The 17,817-nt window shown below is 39.6% G+C and overlaps 1 protein-coding gene across 11 annotated transcripts in view; it reads right to left on the bottom strand.

Moving 5' to 3' along the window:
• The window catches only part of LOC148842195 (DENN (AEX-3) domain-containing protein), a 53,507-nt gene that overhangs the window by 7,101 nt on the left and 28,589 nt on the right, over positions 1-17,817 (bottom strand). For all 11 annotated transcript variants that reach the window (XM_088957982.1, XM_088957981.1, XM_088957975.1 and 8 more), the window contains exons 15-18: positions 17,623-17,700; positions 7,491-7,625; positions 5,192-5,299; positions 415-480 (exon numbers count right to left, since the gene is read on the bottom strand). In XM_088957982.1, the coding sequence (XP_088814108.1) occupies positions 415-480; positions 5,192-5,299; positions 7,491-7,625; positions 17,623-17,700 (387 nt within the window). The remainder of the gene's footprint in view (positions 1-414; positions 481-5,191; positions 5,300-7,490; positions 7,626-17,622; positions 17,701-17,817) is intronic.

Genomic DNA, 17,817 nt, shown 5'->3' with positions numbered 1-17,817 from the left:
TTATCAATGTGTATAGGTGTTTTTGACTTTTTGTGTTTGTATGTATGTATATATAAAAATGCATATATACTGTGATATAAAGGAACTAATTACAAGGCAAACAATGTCAAAGCCTTCATTGGAAAACTAATTAGCACCTGAACAATAACACAACTATGAGTAAGTTTTTTCTTGTCTATTTACTTTAAATATAAGAAAAGTGGCCGCATTAAGATGTATGTGACATCACCATTCTTCTACGTCATCCTTTGAAAATATTACCTTCATAATTAGTAACTAGCATCCAAGTGAAATAGATAACCTTAAAGTTATATTATGTCAACTTACCCATGGAACAAATGCATTTATGCCTTTGATAAGTTCAAGAAAAACATAAAAAAGCATTGAATAAATGAAGTGCTTAAGAGGTAATACCTTCATAAAAGGCCGGTCACGGCTTGGGAATGAATCAATGAAACTCTCTTTCAAAAGTAAAGAGACCTAATGTCCAAGGAAGAGAATTATTAGTGTCTAGTTAGATGTGTTTATTAAAATCATTAGGTGGAAATTAAATAATATGAAGTATATTTTATGTTAGTCAATTGAACAGCCAGAACCATTTAAATACTAATAAAAATTCAAAGCCAATGGTGGATCTAGAAATGTTAAAGCAAAAGACTTCCTAGGGATGAAATTGTCTTCCAAGCACACCTAACCATGGACAATTCCACTTTCTTAAAAATTGATCATTGAATTATCAACAAAATTTATTTTTAGAACAAATTTGAGGTCCTATAATATTTCAAAAAGTCCCAAACCAGCAAGATATGCAAACAAAAGACATTCATCAATACATCAGCAAATTCCCATGATTTTGCTGGAGATCAAAATTTGAGCAATGAATTCAGAATTTGGCATGAACTGTTGCCTGCCAGAGTAGCAAATTAACCAAGTCCAACACTCTTTCATTTTATGAGAAGTTTTTAGTTTTGCTCGGTTCACACCAATAGAATCTATGCCCAATTTCCAAGCCTGAGCCAAACTTATGTTGACTCATCTTGTGCAGAATTTTTTTTTTTTTTGTAGTTCATACAAATATTAGAATAATTATTGTCATAAGATATTAGGCATTACAAATGTAAATTATCTAATTAATTGCTAACCTTATTTTGTTTAAATGAACATTAGCACAATGTCTTAAAAAGCATGGGAGGCATACGCCTGGAGCTCCATGTCCAGGCGAGGCACCCCCAAAACACCGAGGCACATGCCAGAGGCATTGATGCCTCTGAGACGTACCACTCAAACGCCATTCATAAAAAAGAAACAAGAAAAAGAACATAAGATCCTTCTTCTTTTTAACCTTCTCTCCTCCTCTTTCCACATCCTCATCCTCCTTGTAAGGAGGTTTCTACTTCCTTGTGCGCAGGAGGCTCACACCTCTTGCATTCTGAACTACTCCTCATGCCTCCAGGTAGTGAAACACCTCATGTCATGCCTCTTCATTTTAAAACATTTAACACTTGTCCTTAGACTGCTGGCTCTATACCATTGTAAATTTTGGACCTTAATGAACCTATGCACTGAAGCTATAGTTTGTGAGCCCAAACCAAGCAGGACAAAGCTCAGCAGTCAGTTCAGTTTGCTCATCCACACTAAAACCATGAGTCCAATCACTCTAAGACCTTTCTTTATTTTGAATTTTTTACACAATTACATATATCAAACCTCTATTTTTCATGGAGAGTAATATAGAAAATGTAATTGATAACCAGGAAAGAACAATGTTTTATAATGGTAATAATAATATTTTGATCAGGTGACAATATAACAGTGGCATCTAAAACAAGAAAATTCATACACTAACAAAGATGAAGTTGGTTCAAGAGTTAGCTAGGATGAATATAAAAACACCGATGAGTTGGAAACACTGATGGTTAAATTATCATCATCTAAGCCTTATCACAACTATATGGGGAAACATTGATGGTGAAATAGGTTAAGTAAAGAATGCCCCACTAGAAGTAGCCCTTTATAAATATCACAAGCATATTTCATTCTTGACCATAAGCCTAAATGCTGCATATTAAAACAAGGGGCAGTATGCACCAATATCACTTAATACCATATATAAAACCACAAACATCAAGGTAAAAATTCAATTTTCACTCATCTTTGTACAACAAATTGTCACTCATCTTTCATTTTGCTAAGTAATTTTTACTAATATGCATATGAGAATGAAAGGGGCCATTACTTGGTGAAATGGTAAAATCCCATGATGGCAAATGTGAGAATACAGGTTCAAATCTGAGGACAGCAACTTTGTGTGAAAAAATGCCAAAGGATAGGACCATACCCAGTCTACCCCTACCAAGACCCCATATAGCTGGGACAAACATCGGGTAATGGCCTTTTGTGCATATGAGCATGAAGAAAACTCCAGCTATGTGACTTTGTCTTGGACCACCAGTCCCAAGCCCAGATAAAGGAGGATTGTGTCAGGTTTGCAGCCAGCATTAAAACTTTTGCCCTTAAGACATGGATCCTTAAGTAAACAACCCTAGATAGTTGAGATAAGGCTTGGACGATTTTCATTATGTACCAGCTTAGTTGACCATCCATAACTGGAATTCCCATACAAGGTTGCCACCACCCTTTCAATACATCCAAATCCTCTGTAGGGAATCAGAAAAGCAATTTCCTAGGAAGGTACCTTATTCGTGATACTCGTTCTACTAAAACTATACCACCCAGCTGCTTAGGGTGACAAGCCCCTTTCCTTTAGACCAAATAGAACTTCAATTTGACTATTCTACCATTCCAAAGGAAAACCTTTCAAATATTCTCAAGCTGTTTTTCCAAGGAAACCAACATTAAGGAGAGAATAATAGTAAAAGAGAACGCTAACCATTAACCAAGGCACTTTTAATGAGGATAATACACCAAACCAAAAGAGAGGAATCACCGCTTCCAACCAGCTAACCTCCAGACCATACATCCAAAGACTGGAAATAAGCTTGCTTAGAAACTGCTTAATGCCTAAATAAAAGCACAGAACAAAATTCACTTCACACCCCAAAATGGTTGCACATTCTCTAGGAGATACCAGATCAAAACTTCTGACGCCAAACAAGGCACTCTTGTGAAGATTATTTTTGAGACCAGAAACAGCCTCTAAAGCAATGAAGAATAGCCCTAAAATTGCAATGCCAATACACGCACAAACCCAAAGAAAAAATCAAGATGTCATGTTTATATGAAGATGATTGATCATCCCTGATTCATTCACCTTAAAACCTGAAACTAGACCAAGAGAATCAGTTCTGCATATCCACTTACTAGGCATAAAATCCTCATCCAGCATCCATACACTATTGATCTGTAACAAGGCAAGGTCTCAAAATGATAGATAGCTTATTAATTAAACTTCTGTGTGACGTCTGGAAACAGGTTCCACACTCAAGTAACACCAAAAATCTATCCAACCATCTAAGTATTGCAGTCTTTTGATCATTAAACAAGGTAAAGCAAATCCTTTCCCATAAAGGTTTGGCAAGTTCATTTCATCTGATGAAATCAGAAAACCCATGCACCCCAAAAGAGATCTATTGCACTACCATCCATATTTCCATTAAGCATCCAAATCACATTGAAATCACCTCCAATTGACCAAGGCAGGTCACTTTCCCCCCTTAAATTATACAGCTCTTCCCAAAGATGTCTATCTTCACTATAGCAAGTGTCGTATAAGCAGAAAGACAGTTCTACAACCAAAGATGTCTTTGAGCTGAACAAAAACAGAATAAGCCTGATATGAGCATCTAAAGTTTGAATCTAGGAATTCACTATTTTTTCTGATTTTTTCAAGTTTGAGTTACATAGGCAATTTGGTCATTTTAAATTTTTATGTGAAGTCTAATCATTATAATTTATTAATTAGGTCATTGTTAGGGTTAGTAGAGTTTCAAAGTCATTATTTCAGTCGGTTACAAGCTATAGTGTTTTTCTCTTGGGTGCAAATTCTATAGATTGGGTGAACAGTAACCAAACCCTATTAATTTTCTATGAATATGACTTGTAAGCCTTGTTTTCAAAAGAAAATGAAGTAAAAAGTATTTTTTGAGTGGTATAGTTCTTCCTTGTTTTTTTCTTCTCAACATGAACCACTATTCTCTCTTATTTCCCTCTTTCCCACTTCTTTCCATGTTCATTCTCATCTCCTCTAGTTACTATTATAGGTTTAAGCAAGCTGTTCTACTTAGCATCTCCTCCAACTCTCTAGTCTCTACAAGGCTTTAAATCACTTGTTAGGACCCTCCAAACAATTCAACTAAGTTTCTCCCTCTCTCTCTTTCAATTCCCTTATCTTCGATATTTCCTAGTCCTTTTCTCTTTGGAAAACTTTCATCCATTTGTCCAAGACCAACAAAGATCCTTCTCAAATTCAGTCCTCCCTTAAAGTTCTCCATTACAACTCACGCTACTAAATTCCCACTAAAAACCAAATTTCCGGTACTCCCTTGCATTTTTCTTGTGCCCCTCACTTTCAAAACACTGCAAATTACTAAGCTAAAAGATAAGGCAATACACTTAACTTTAAAGCTATTCGGTTTTAAGAGTTAGTAGTTTTTACCTGAGAGTTTTACCACTGTGTTCCTGTAATACATTTTTTTTCTTATCATTGGTGTGGTTATAAAATTTGAGCAACCCAACTAACATCGTTCATAAATGTATTTCCACAGGATTAACCACCAAGACCAAGTAAGTAATAATTGAGCTCATCAGCATGAAATTGATTGAACTTTACCCAATCCTAAACTTGTCCCCCTATAAACACAACTAAGACATTAAAACTGTAAACACTACACCAAACCTAAGTCCACCTTGTGAGCATGGCTTAACTAGGTAAAACAACTTTTAACACACACCGGGGGAAGGAGGGAGAGGGTGATTCAAATAAAGCATTTGCAAATAATTTTTTAGAGTGTCATTAATTCAACTAAAGGAGTTGCAGATAATTTTTGGTGAACATGAAAATAAAATTACTCATGAATTCAAGTTCTTTTGCTACCTTGGAAGTATTTAATAACTAAAACCAGAAGAAACACAAAAATGATATTCCCACATACAAAACAATTAAAAGAAAATCTTATCAAAAGCAATCTTATTAACCTGTATTCCCCAACTTTCTTTTGGATTGAATACCAACCTTATCATTATTGGACTGCACATTTGTAATTGTGTGAGACCTTAGGTTTGAGCAAAGTGAATCCAGATAAGATCTTAGCACTGCTAAGAAGCCTTTGGCAGCTTCAATCTACCAATAATTAGAAGAGAAAGCGTAAGGAAAACAAAATATATGGTAAGTTAACACATCTATAAAAGTGTCTGAACAGAGAAGAATGTTATTTGTTGCCTCTACAACTACCGATGGGTGTATGTGACAACCTAAAAGCATTTTTCTTTTCTACATTGAAACAGTTTTCTATCATAAAACTACATAAACTTAGGTAGATGTTTGCTTAAGCACACGGGGAGGATTCCTTTTATTGCCCAAGCCAACAAAATGAATGTTCTCAAATCCAAGTATCTATGTCTTTTAGTTTAACTGAACAGTTAAGGCCATGTTCGGTTTATTGCTCTGGGCCTCATTTTTGATAATTCTTGCTCATTCTGGGCAAGAATGGACAAGAATGAATAACATTAGAGTGTTTGGTTACAAAATTCTTGGCATGGGCCTCATTCTTTTCAGAATGAAAAATCAGCTCATAACACAAAAATTGAGGTTGACTGCAGCATGAAAATTAATCATGCCCCATCTTGTTCATTTTCATTCTTGATAGAAACTCTATGCCAGTGATCATAAACCACCGGCCTAGGTCTATAAAACCACCACCATAAATGTTCATTGACAAACTGCCAGGGAAACTTATGCCAACGGGCATTGACCGCTGGCCATCCACCAGTAAACATCTAAGTCGATGATAGAGACCCTAGGCCAGCAGTTTATGACCGCTAACACAGTTTTTTTTTTAATAATGAAAATTAGCAACATAGGGCACTTACCAGTTTGAAAATAATTCATTTTTAGGAGAAAAGTGTTTGGTTAATAGCAATATTTTCTCATTCTACCAATTCTTGTCCATTTTAGAATTTCATCTTGGGTAAGAATGAGAATGAATGAGGGAGAAAATCATTAATTGCATTAAGATATTAACTCTTAATGCAAACTGAAGTCCTATGTGACTTCCACAGAACATCCTTATAAGGGAGAAAATCACACACAGAACAAGACTGAAAGCAGCCACTTTGTGTTAAAAAAGAAATGCCAAAAGTTAGGTCTGTATCCAGTCCACCCCTCCCAAGATCCAAGATATATACCAGATTTCCTCTTTTGGCTAGTAGCAGGCTATGTGTGTGATATGCATGCATCTGTGTGCTTGTATATGTGACATGTATATATTACCAGGCAAAGAACATAAATATAGGGGTGCAACTTGATCAAGTTTGGATCAAGAATTTGTTAAAATTTGAATGGGTACAGGCTTGATATTGTGTAAAATCTTCCAATTGGGTACCTAACTTGCATCCCGACATAAATATAGCTTACCAGGCTTCCTCTTGTGGGTGTTAGCAGGCTAATTTGTTAAACAGCAAGCAAACCAAAACAAAACTGTAACAGTAATTTAAGGCTTCAGATTCTAGTTAGGAAAAAACAATAGAAAATGGCAGCACCGCTCCTTCAATTCAGGGCCATGGGCACTTGGTGTAACTCACTCTCATGGCACCAAAAGAAGTCACTAAGGAATCATACTCAGGTACCTCCAGAAGAAAGGTTCATAAAATTGAACTTCAATGGAAGCAATCTTGGAAATCCAGGGCCATCAGGAATAGGAAGTGTTCTCAGAAGCACATAAGGGAATATTATTGCTTTATATTCAGGCCCTGCCGGTACCGGGGATTCCATCCATGCTGAACTCCAGGTGGTCTTGCAGGGAGTACAGCTTGCTAGAGAGATGAATGTGGATAGATTGATAATAGGAGACTCTAAGCTGGTAGTTGGCTGGCTAACAAACCAAGACACTGTTATTTGGATCTACATGGAAGCTGTTAAAAGATTTAAATGGCTAACATCCAATATGACTGTAAGGATTAAGTGGCAACGTAGGTCAGTTAATGGGATAGCTGACTGTTCATCTATGTAAGGGGTGCACAGGCAGCATTTTTTCTGGGCTCAGTTGTAATCTGTTTATGTCAAGGCTGCATCTCACACCTTTTCTAGAGAAGACTCATTGTATTATGCTTTGATTTGATCTTAATAAATTTTTCTTCATCTATCAAAAAACAAAAGATGAAGCATTAAATGTTCTATCTTATAATAAATGTACTTTCATCAATTTTTCTTCCTTTATAATCGGTTAAATAAAGCATTTTTCAAGTATGAGATAAGTACATTCATCCTCTCCTCAAAAGCAACTACTTGCATCATTCTCAACATCAAGGTCTACCTGGACATCTGTGCATTCATACACTGGCCTTTTTCTTGCTAAATAGCTTTCTCCTACAAGCTTTGCATGATAGGGACTTAAAGAAGAAAATAACTCCTTATGCTGGGGCAACTGTGGCATGCTGGATGATTTCACCTGTTTCCTCACATAGTGAAGGAAAAGATCAGATAAGAGAGTTTCTAGACAACTGCCCCATACAATAAAGGAAACCCCAGATAAGCATTGGATATCATCACGAAGTACAGTCAAATTAAAACAATTATTTTCGAATCCCATATATAATAGAAATTAGGAAACAAACGAACATAAAAGCAAAGACCAAATGAAAATAGAAGCAATATTCAAAAAAATAAAGTGAAACTGAACTCCATAATAAAACTTTCTCTCCTTAGAGTGATTGGTCTTATACTGAAAGATAATATGCCTTGGGCTTCACAATAGAAACAGAAGTTCCTCTTACTACAATGAGAGGTTATGTGTCATACTCCTTACATTAAAGGTACTGCATCTGAGAAAAAACTCGTGGAGTGGATTTGTTAGCAACAAACATACTCTTATTGTATTCTCCCTTCCCCTACTCCTTTCTCCTTTCCAGATTAGCTCAGGTCATAATAATGGCCTCGTTGGCCCTCACAACTTCAAACTTTTGGTGCAGATTCATCAAGAATTGCATTATTTTCCACTTAACATTGCATTTTCTTAAGCTTCTACAAACAGCAACTATTACTGACACCAATTGCAATATGAACTCATATTGTCCATGAAAACATAAACCTGGCATTTTTTTTTTAAGCAAAGGTAACTTTTTATTGAAGAAAAAACAGAAGTACATGAGAGGATGTACTGAAGCCAAGAGTGGCTTGGCAGGATTATAAAGGCAAACAACTGTCACTAAACATGAAATCTCTAGAGACCCCTGATTTTGCTAGGATATCAGTAACAGAATTTTGCTCCCTAGGAATCCAGACCAGCTTCACATTCATAGAGCCTAAGATATCCCTGGCTTCAGCTAAGAAGTGGGCTAGTCTCCAGGGCCCTCCCTTCTCCTGTGACCAAGCTATAGTATTTGTAGAATCCCCTTTAATGGTTAAGAGAATAAACCTAGCCTTTTGGCAAGGCGAATTCCTGTGAGTGCAGCCAGTACCTCTGCCTTTGTGGCATCTGCCCTCCCAATCGGACCACTGTAAGCCCAGCAAATATTCCCCCTTCCCCTCGGGTTACACCTCCAACTCCTGCTTGACCTGTGGAACCTTGGGCGCTACCATCAAAGTTTAGAGTCATTTCTCCTTCTTCTCTAAGAGCCTGTCTCATAGTCCACTCAGACCTTGGAGAAGAGTGTAGGATTTCTGGAAGGTTGCTCTGGAGATCATTTAGGGAGAGACCTTTGAACACTTCAGAGTTGATTACCCAAAGGTGTTAGACAGTGTATGCCCCTAGCTCCAATCATATTTGGAGCCGTTGGATTCATGTTATTGTGGTGTGTTTCTGTGTAATACCCTTAAATTGGCCACATATGAGACTCATGTTAGTTTAAAATATTCAAAGCCATTGGATAAGTCTAGGGAGATTTATCCTGTCAAGGCTAACACTGATGTACCGCCAAGTTCGTTGGGGTAGCCTGTCTCAACTGCCAGGGTGAGACCCGAGGTACATGTAGTGTAGGTTTACTTGAAACCCTAAACTGGGCCAGATTTCCAGTATTGCCCTGGACCTTGGAGATTGATGGGCAAAACTGGAAAGTTACACCAGACCCCTAGACTCGATTATGATACTGCACTAGGTGTTGGATTGGGCTGTCTTTGATATGCCAATCAGTGAGATCCTTAGAGGGGGTCAAAACTTGGGTATGTTGGGGCAGTCCGAGAATTCATCTGAGTGGGTGATCATAGTGACAGGATCAGCCCCTTTGTCGGACAAAGGTAATGATCGGGGATGCACTCTCTTTGATGGAAACCAAAGTTGTCGGCAGCCGATTTCAATCGTTGAAATTTGTTTTGCAAAATATATTTATATAAAGATATACATGTATATATTACGGTTTCAAAATGTTTGCAAAAGGTTTTAATTCCCAGGATCCATGTGAGTAGAGAGTGCAGCATTGTTCCTTGCAGCCGAGGGAGAGATCCTCTCTTGTCAAGCAGTATTTGATCATTATGGGCTGAGAGGTTAAGTGTAAGACCATTGAGGGTAATACCTGATGGGCTAATCTTGCATCTACCCACAGCCCCTGGGTTTTTATAAGGTAGCTTGGCCCAAGGACCACTTAGTGTAAGTGTTGGGCCCATTAGGAGCCCATGTGATGGGCTTCAAGGGGTTCACTGTCTTTTCAGTGAATTCGGCCAGGCCTTGTAACAGAGGTTGGGCTGAACCCGTGTGGCTGATGTGTAGATCAATGTTTGGATCCCACGCCATACAAAGAAGCCCAACTGGGCAACAGTTTGGAAGGCCACTGAGCACATAAGACTTATTGAGCCTAAAGCCCATTTCGAACTGGTTTAGTTAGACTAATTAAAGAGAGGGGCGGATCTGGGATTGGATCAGCAGATAGGATAGGGAGTTATCCCTATCAACTCAGAGAGTCCAGATCTGAGTTTGGATCTGGAAGCCCCCTAATGAGATTAGGAGAAAACTAATCTAATCTGCAGATAAGATAAGGATTTATCCTTATCACTTAAAGAGAGTCCAGATTCAAATAAGGATTTGAATCAGGAAACTCCTAATGGGATTAGGAGCTGATCTCTTTAAGTCTATAAAAGGAGAGAGGGGGTGAACCATTCAGTTTATCCCAACATCCCAGAGATCAGATCTTAGATCACACAGAGAGAAGACAGCAACAATGTGACTGCGCCATTTTCTCCCTGCATTCTCCTCCAGTTGTCGCCTACTGCCAGTTCGATCTCCACTTTTGTAGGAGAGATCAAGAATAGTTCTTGATATCAGTCTTTCGAGAAAGGCTGATCTGAAGTCATGCTCACAACCTCCATCGAATTCTTGCTGAAGGATTCGGTTCTTGGGAAGAATACTGTTGATTCTGCTCCACCCTACATTGTGTCATCTTTAGTGGGAATAGTCTTTGGAGACTTCTTTGGGTGTGAATACCTTCATTGGAGGATACCATTTCTTCGTATCAGATATATCCCTCTCCTACTGTTTTGGTCCAGATCTGGTTCAATTCTTGGTTCAAGATTGATCCTTGAAAAATGCAGTTTTTCTAAAACAGGGAATGTGGTTCCCACATGGGAGGGAGAAATTTTTTAAATTTCGCCCTACCTTCCTGCAGAGTTCGGCCATCCATATGATGGATCTCTCATCCCTTCAAAGGTTACAGAGATATGTGATGTAGGAAGTTAGATCTTCAACATTTCTAGCTTTATTTTCAAAAGTTCTATTGTTCTTTTCTTCCCAAATGCCCCACAAGACTGCATGGGTCACTGTATTCCGGTAAAATCTTCCTCTTTTTCCTAGCCCTCTGCCTTGCCATTGCCACAAGATGTCCACCACCCTCTCTGGGAACACCCAGCTGTAACCAACTAGGTTTAGGAAGAAGTACCAAATCTTCCTAGTGACCGGGCAATGGAGAAGGATGTGATCAGTTGTCTCCCCGCCACCAAGACAAAGAGGACAGACATGAGAGGAGATGCATAATCTGCCTTTAAACTTTTTCTGAATCAACTCACAGGTGTTTATTCTCTTTAAACAGGCTTCCCACACAAAGGAGACTCTACGGGGGATGTGTGATCTCCAGACTTTCTTAGCCGGAAAGGGAGGCCTCTGATCTTCTGACACTAGAGCCTTGAAAAAGGAGTTGGTGGAGAACTTGCCAGTAGGATTAAGTATCCAAATTATATGGTCAGGGGTAGCAAGAAAGATATAAGCCTCATTAAGAGAGTTTTAGCAAAACTAGCTATATCAGCAATTTCTATTTCTCTTAAAGGCCTTCTGAGGTTTAGGTTCCAAGTTGTTCCCGAGGGTGTAGGGTTGAGGCTAGAGGCTACTGTGGCTTCTTTGGATTGGGACAGGTTAAGGATTCTAGGATAGGAGTTAGCAAGGGTGTCCTCTCCCCACCACAAATCAGTCCAAATTTTGATTCTACTAACAGAATCAAAAAAGAGGTCATAGATAGAAGCAATACCTTTCCAAGGGTTAGAGGCTTTGACCTGGTTCAAGTGGACCTTGATATCCCAACCATTGGCATGTCTCCCGTACTTGCTCTTGACGATTTTTGTCCACAACACCTCCCATCTCCAAGGGGTACCTCCAAAGCCATTTCCCAAGAAGGGCCAAGTTCCTTTCTTTGATATGACCTTTTCACCACCCCCTTCCCATAGGAAATCCTGTTGTAGCTTTTCAATCTTGCTTTTTAATTTGCCTAGGACTTTGAAAACCAACAAAAAGTAGATTGGAATGTTGGCAAGGGAAGCCTTAATTAGTGCAAGTCTTCCACCTTTTGAAAGAAATCTTTTCTTCCACATGGTCAATCTTTTCTCACATTTTTCCACTACCGGGTCCCGAAAACTTTGACTTCTCGGGTTCCCACCAAGAGGCATTCCCAAATAGGCAATGGGGAGCCTCTCCAACTTACACCCCAACAGCTCCTTAAACCTGTCCAATAGAGGTTCACCAGCATTTAGGCCCATAATGCTGCTTTTCGTGTAATTAATTCTGAGTCCAGTCACCATCTCAAACATATTTAACACTCTTTTTAAGTTGGAAATGTTCTCTCAATCTGCCTCCAGGAAAAGGATGATGTCATCTGCAAACATCAAGTGAGAAACCAGGACTGCCTCCCTACATATCTCAAATCCTTTCAGCAAACATATTGCAGCACCTTCTTTTCTCCTTGCAAATAGGTCAAGATACCAAAATTCTCTGGCTATATTTTCCTTTTAATACAACTTGTCTAAGTATTCCACGTGGCTTTCACATTGGAAGCAAACATGCAAATTGGTTACCCAAATTGAAGAATTTCCATTATATTAGCCAAGCACTGGGACCCCTTTCAAAATTCAGCAAATGCTCAACCTAAGCCCTACCCAGTTATCAGTTGGTTTGATCTCTCCATGCATCAACATAGCCCCAAAAACTGTTCCTTTTAGACAAGGAACTTAAAATGGAACATCCATGTCCCATAAGTGGACCGTGGACCCATTGAACTTCACAATAAAATATCTGATTTATTAGATGTCACTAGGACTCTAACAGAATTTTTTGAGAGAAGGTAAAGTATCATTGTATTAAATATGAACAAAAAATGTACAGCAAGAAATACCGGAAGATTATAAATCCAGATGATGTCCAGAAATAGCCTAATCAAGCTAGATTTAGATCAGGCTCTAAAGCCTTTAAGAGTCCCCAAAAAATGGCAGGGTATCTGAATTCTCTTGCCATGATTCAAAATAGAAGATCGGTGCTGCATATTAATGATTGCTGTGAATTGGGAACCTGGGACCATTAGTCATTTGGGGAGCTTTCCCAGATAGCAAAATGTGATTGTTGTGATTCTTGTGAAAGGCATTTTGTGGTTATCAGAGATCAGAGACCAAATCAGAATTGTTGTAAGGCTTAAGTGTTCCTTGTAACTGATGTTAGTGGAACAGTTTCAGCTAGTAGTCCTTTCTTCCTTTTTTTTCTTATTGTTCTTATCCTAGGATATGCCGCCAGGGGCATACTTGTAATTTTGTCTTTTTTATAAAGATTAATATAAAGAGAAGACTGGCGGCTGCTAGTACTGAGTTTTGCTTTTCTTTCTATCATCCGTACCTCTCTCTCTCTCTCTCTCTCTCTCTCTCTCACCACAAGCAACAACATGGTATCAAAGCGGAATTTCTGGGCTGGAGAAGACCTACAATCCTAGCATCAGCCTTTCTAAAGAGGATTGGACGTGGCTACTAGTCTCAGTTCTCTCTGGCGGCAGCTGGTCTCAGTTCTCTCTGGCAGCTGCACTTACAGAAACCCTAGCGGCGGCTTGTGTTTTCAATCTTCTCTGGCGGCTGTGCTTGCAGAAACCCTAGTAAATCCTGCAGCTGTACTTCTGCTGAAACCCTAGTGGCCCCAAGCGACAGGTACTGAAAAACCCCAGCTGTGTCGGGCCGTGGGATGGTGTTGGTCTTCTGAAACCCTAATCGAAGGAGAGTGTTGATGGTGCAATGAAACCCTAGCAGGTTCTGATCTAGTGCTGAACAGGTGTGGTTTTGTTTCAGTTTATCTCAGTATTCTTTATCCAATGGTGTGTAGGGCTTATGCCTTGATTATATGATTACTAGTTTGAATAATTGGATGGTTAGAGTGGGGGAACCACATTCAGACTGACAGTAAACCCTGAGTTGCCACATTCCAGTTGTGGCAGCTGTGCTGTTAGGTGGCATTTGGACTGGTTAGTTGTAATATTCAGCAGTAGTTCTTGTGCTCTCAGCAATATTCAATAGTCTGTTGCTCACATTCTGGGAGTAAACCCTGAGTTGCCACATTCCAGTTGTGGCAGCTGTGCTGTTAGGTGGCATTTGGACTGGTTAGTTGTAATATTCAATGGCAAGTCATGAACTGACCTCACCGGGGAACACCCCAACCCACAACACAGCAGGATGGTGTTTACATAGTTCCATGTTGAAATACAGATCTTCCAATCCAATAATGCGAAGGAATACTTCCATGTTGAAATACAGCAAAATAGGGTTGCAGAAAGAAAAAACAGACACCTCCTTGAGGTAGCCCGCGGGATGATGTTACACATGAATGTCCAAAAAAGGTTTTGGGTGGATGCTATACTTACAGCTGTGTATGTCATCAACCGCATGCCCTCTAGAGTATTGAATTACATGGCCCCTCATCAGTTACTGTACCCTCAATCACCTTTATTTTCCATCCCCATGAGAGTCTTTAGTTGTCGGGTCTTTGTCCATGATTTGTCTCCATCCAGAGGTAAGTTAGACCCTCGGTCCATTCTTTGTGTCTTCCTGGGGTACCCATCCTCTCAAAAGGGGTATCGGCGTTTTGACCCGATTAGTCGTAAATATTTTGTCTATGGATGTGTCCTTCTTTGTCCGAGCCGTTCTTCCCTCCTCCTTAGGTGTCTCTTCCTTCTATTCCGGACCACACTCCCTTCCATGTCTTCCAACGTACTCGTCGGAGGGATCAGCAGTGTGATAGAAATGTGGAGCAGCCAAACACTGAGCAACTGACATCATCAGAATCCCAGGAGGTAAGTCCAACCCCCAACCCTACTCCCATTGTGGACGACCTAGACATCCCTATTGCTCAACGAAAGGGAGTCAGGTCTTGCACTACCAAACACCCCATTACCCACTTTGTTTCCTATGACCACATCTCTCCCTCGTACCGAGCCTTCCTATCGGCAGTTGACTGCATCCCTGTTCCCAAGAATATTGCAAAAGCCTTAAAATACCCTAAATGGATAGATGCCATGAAGGAGGAGATTGATGCCCTCCACAAAAATCAGACTTGGGAATTGGTGGATTCTCTAGAGGGGAAAGAACCCGTGGGGTGCAAATGGGTGTTCACAGTTAAGCACAAGGCAGATGGAACAGTTGAAAGGTACAAAGCAAGACTAGTAACCAAAGGGTACACACAGGTATATGGAGTTGACTATGATGAGACTTTAGCTCCGATTGCTAAGATGAACTCAATTAGGGTTCTCCTATCCTTAGCTGCTAACTTTGACTGGAAATTGGATCAATTGGACATAAAGAATGCCTTCCTGAATGGTGACTTGGAAGAAGAGGTATACATAGTTCAACCTCCTGGATTCTCTACCAAGGGAAGTTAAAACAAGGTGTGCAAGCTACGGAAATCTCTCTACGGCTTAAAACAGTCTCCTAGAGCCTGGTTCGATAAGTTTCACATGGCAGTTCAAGAGATGGGGTTCCAACAGTGCCAGTCTAATCATACACTTTTTGTGAAGAGATGTCAGGAGCAGGTTGTTGTATTGATAGTGTATGTAGACAATATCATCACTACAGGGAGTTGGAGTTCAGAGATACAGAAATTGAAACAATTCCTTGCTTCCAAATTTGAAGTGAAATATCTAGGACTCCTAAAGTATTTCCTTGGGATCGAAGTTGCCTGTTCAAAAAGGGGTATCTTTGTCTCTCAAAGGAAATACACCCTTGATCTATTACGGAATACAAGTAAATTAGGTGCAAGGCCGGCAGACACTCCTATGGATGTAGACCACAAACTAGGTGACTGTATTGGTGAACCTCTGAAAGATGTAAAGCAGTTCCAAAGGTTAGTGGGAAAGCTGATTTATCTATCCATGACCCATCCAGATATTGCCTATTCAGTTGGAGTTCTGAGCCAGTTTATGCATTCTCCTAAGAAGCCACACATGGAAGCAGCAGAGAAAGTCCTTAGATACCTGAAGAAACATCCAGGAACAGGCCTACTATTCAGTAAACATAATCACCTAAAAGTGGAAGTCTTTACAGATGTTGATTGGGAAGGAGCCGGGGATGATAGAAAGTCCACTAGTGGGTATTGCACATTTGTGGGAGGAAATCTACTGACCTGGAAGAGCAAGAAGCAAAGTGTGGTAGCAAGATCAAGTGCAGAAGTTGAATATAGAGCTATGGCACATGGGGTGGCTGAAGTTATTTGGCTAAAGAACCTCCTAGGTGAGCTTGGAGTTGCAGTTCATAATCCTATGTCTCTTTACTGTGACAAGGCTGCAATAAACATCGCAAGCAACCCGGTCCTACATGAGAGGACTAAGCATATTGAGGTGGATAAGCACTTCATAAGAGAGAAACTGGAGAAAAGGGAAATTTGTATCCCTTGTGTCAACTCTAAGGAACAACTTGCTGATGTCCTCACAAAAGGACTTCCGTATTCGCGGCACAATGAGCTATGTGACAAGCTGGGCATGATAGACATCTTCAGCCCAACTTGAGGGGGAGTGTTGTAAGGCTTAAGTGTTCCTTGTTACTGATGTTAGTGGGACAGTTTCAGCTACTAGTCCTTTCTTCCTTTTTTTTCTTATTGTTCTTATCCTAGGATATGCCGCCAGGGGCATACTTGTAATTTTGTCTTTTTTATAAAGATTAATATAAATAGAAGACTGGTGGCTGCCGGTACTACGTTTTGCTTTTCTTTCTATCGTTCGTACCTCTCTCTCTCTCTCTCTCTCTCTCTCTCTCTCTCAATCACCACAAGCAATAACAAGAATGAGATAGTAGATATGAAAGTGGAAGATTTTAAGGAGGAGAGATAGTAGATTCCATTGTAAAAACACAACTTGGAAAGAAAGAAGGGCAGTTACAGGGGAGCTAGCACTACAAGAGTTTCAGATGGGAGATCCAGTAAGGAATAGGGTGGCTGTTCACAAATGTTCTTCCTATAATAAAATGGTAAAGTGGCAGTTTGGCCAAAGGAAGGGAGATGCCCCTTTAGGTGTACTCAAAGATGCCTTTTTGTGGAAACTGGCAAGTTGAGGGTTGTGACAAGGAGGGAAGTTGCCATTTTGTCCATCAGTGCAGGTTGGTTGTTGGATGTTTTGAAGGACGGGTGGGTGGTGCTTTGGAAATGGAAAGATGAACTGTTGAAGAATAGGGTGTGGTGACCAGCATAAGACTGCAAGGGAAATATAGGGCCTTTTCCTCTTCATTTTTCCTTTTAGGCATAAAGCTGCTGATATCCTCAGGAAATGACCTTGGACAATTAAGCGCACACCCCTGCCACTGGAATAGTGGAGCACATGCACATGGTGCTCCATTAATCCAGACAATGGTGATGAGGTTGATGGTGAGTGTGTGTGTGTGTGTGTGTGTGTGTGTGTGTGTGTGTATGTGTATATATATATTGTTGTTGTTGTTGTTGTTGATGATGTTTTAGAGCCCTAACATAATTAAGGCAATCAGGGATTTATGCTTCAGAATTGGATTTGTTAGAGGAAGGACAAAGAAGATATTCAAAAGCCTCATCAACTTTCAAAATAAATAAGAATAGAACAATATTATAAAATGAAATCGAAATTATTTCAAGAATTGTCAAAATGGCCTTAGTCCAAAACAAATTGAAGAGGATAAATAAAAGAGTGCTAAAGAAATAATCACATTTAGTTATGCTCAAAAATCGGTAGAGATGCACCACTTGGGGGGAGGGGGGAATAGATGCAGACCTGATTCTTATTGGCATCAACCAGTATGACATTTGCCAACTTTGTTTGAACTTCAGCAGTTTTGTTCTTCACACCAACCTACAAAAAAAAATTAAAAAATGGCTTATGTAACCAAAGAATCAGATACAGAATTGAACGAACATACAAAAGGTGCCCTACTTTTTCAGACATATTTCTACTGTGTGGTCATAAGGA

This window comes from Nelumbo lutea, chromosome 8 (assembly GCF_056320005.1).
Source record: "Nelumbo lutea isolate HS-2025 chromosome 8, American lotus-T2T, whole genome shotgun sequence".
Taxonomy (NCBI): domain Eukaryota; kingdom Viridiplantae; phylum Streptophyta; class Magnoliopsida; order Proteales; family Nelumbonaceae; genus Nelumbo; species Nelumbo lutea.
This window is presented reverse-complemented; position numbering and strand designations above follow the sequence as displayed.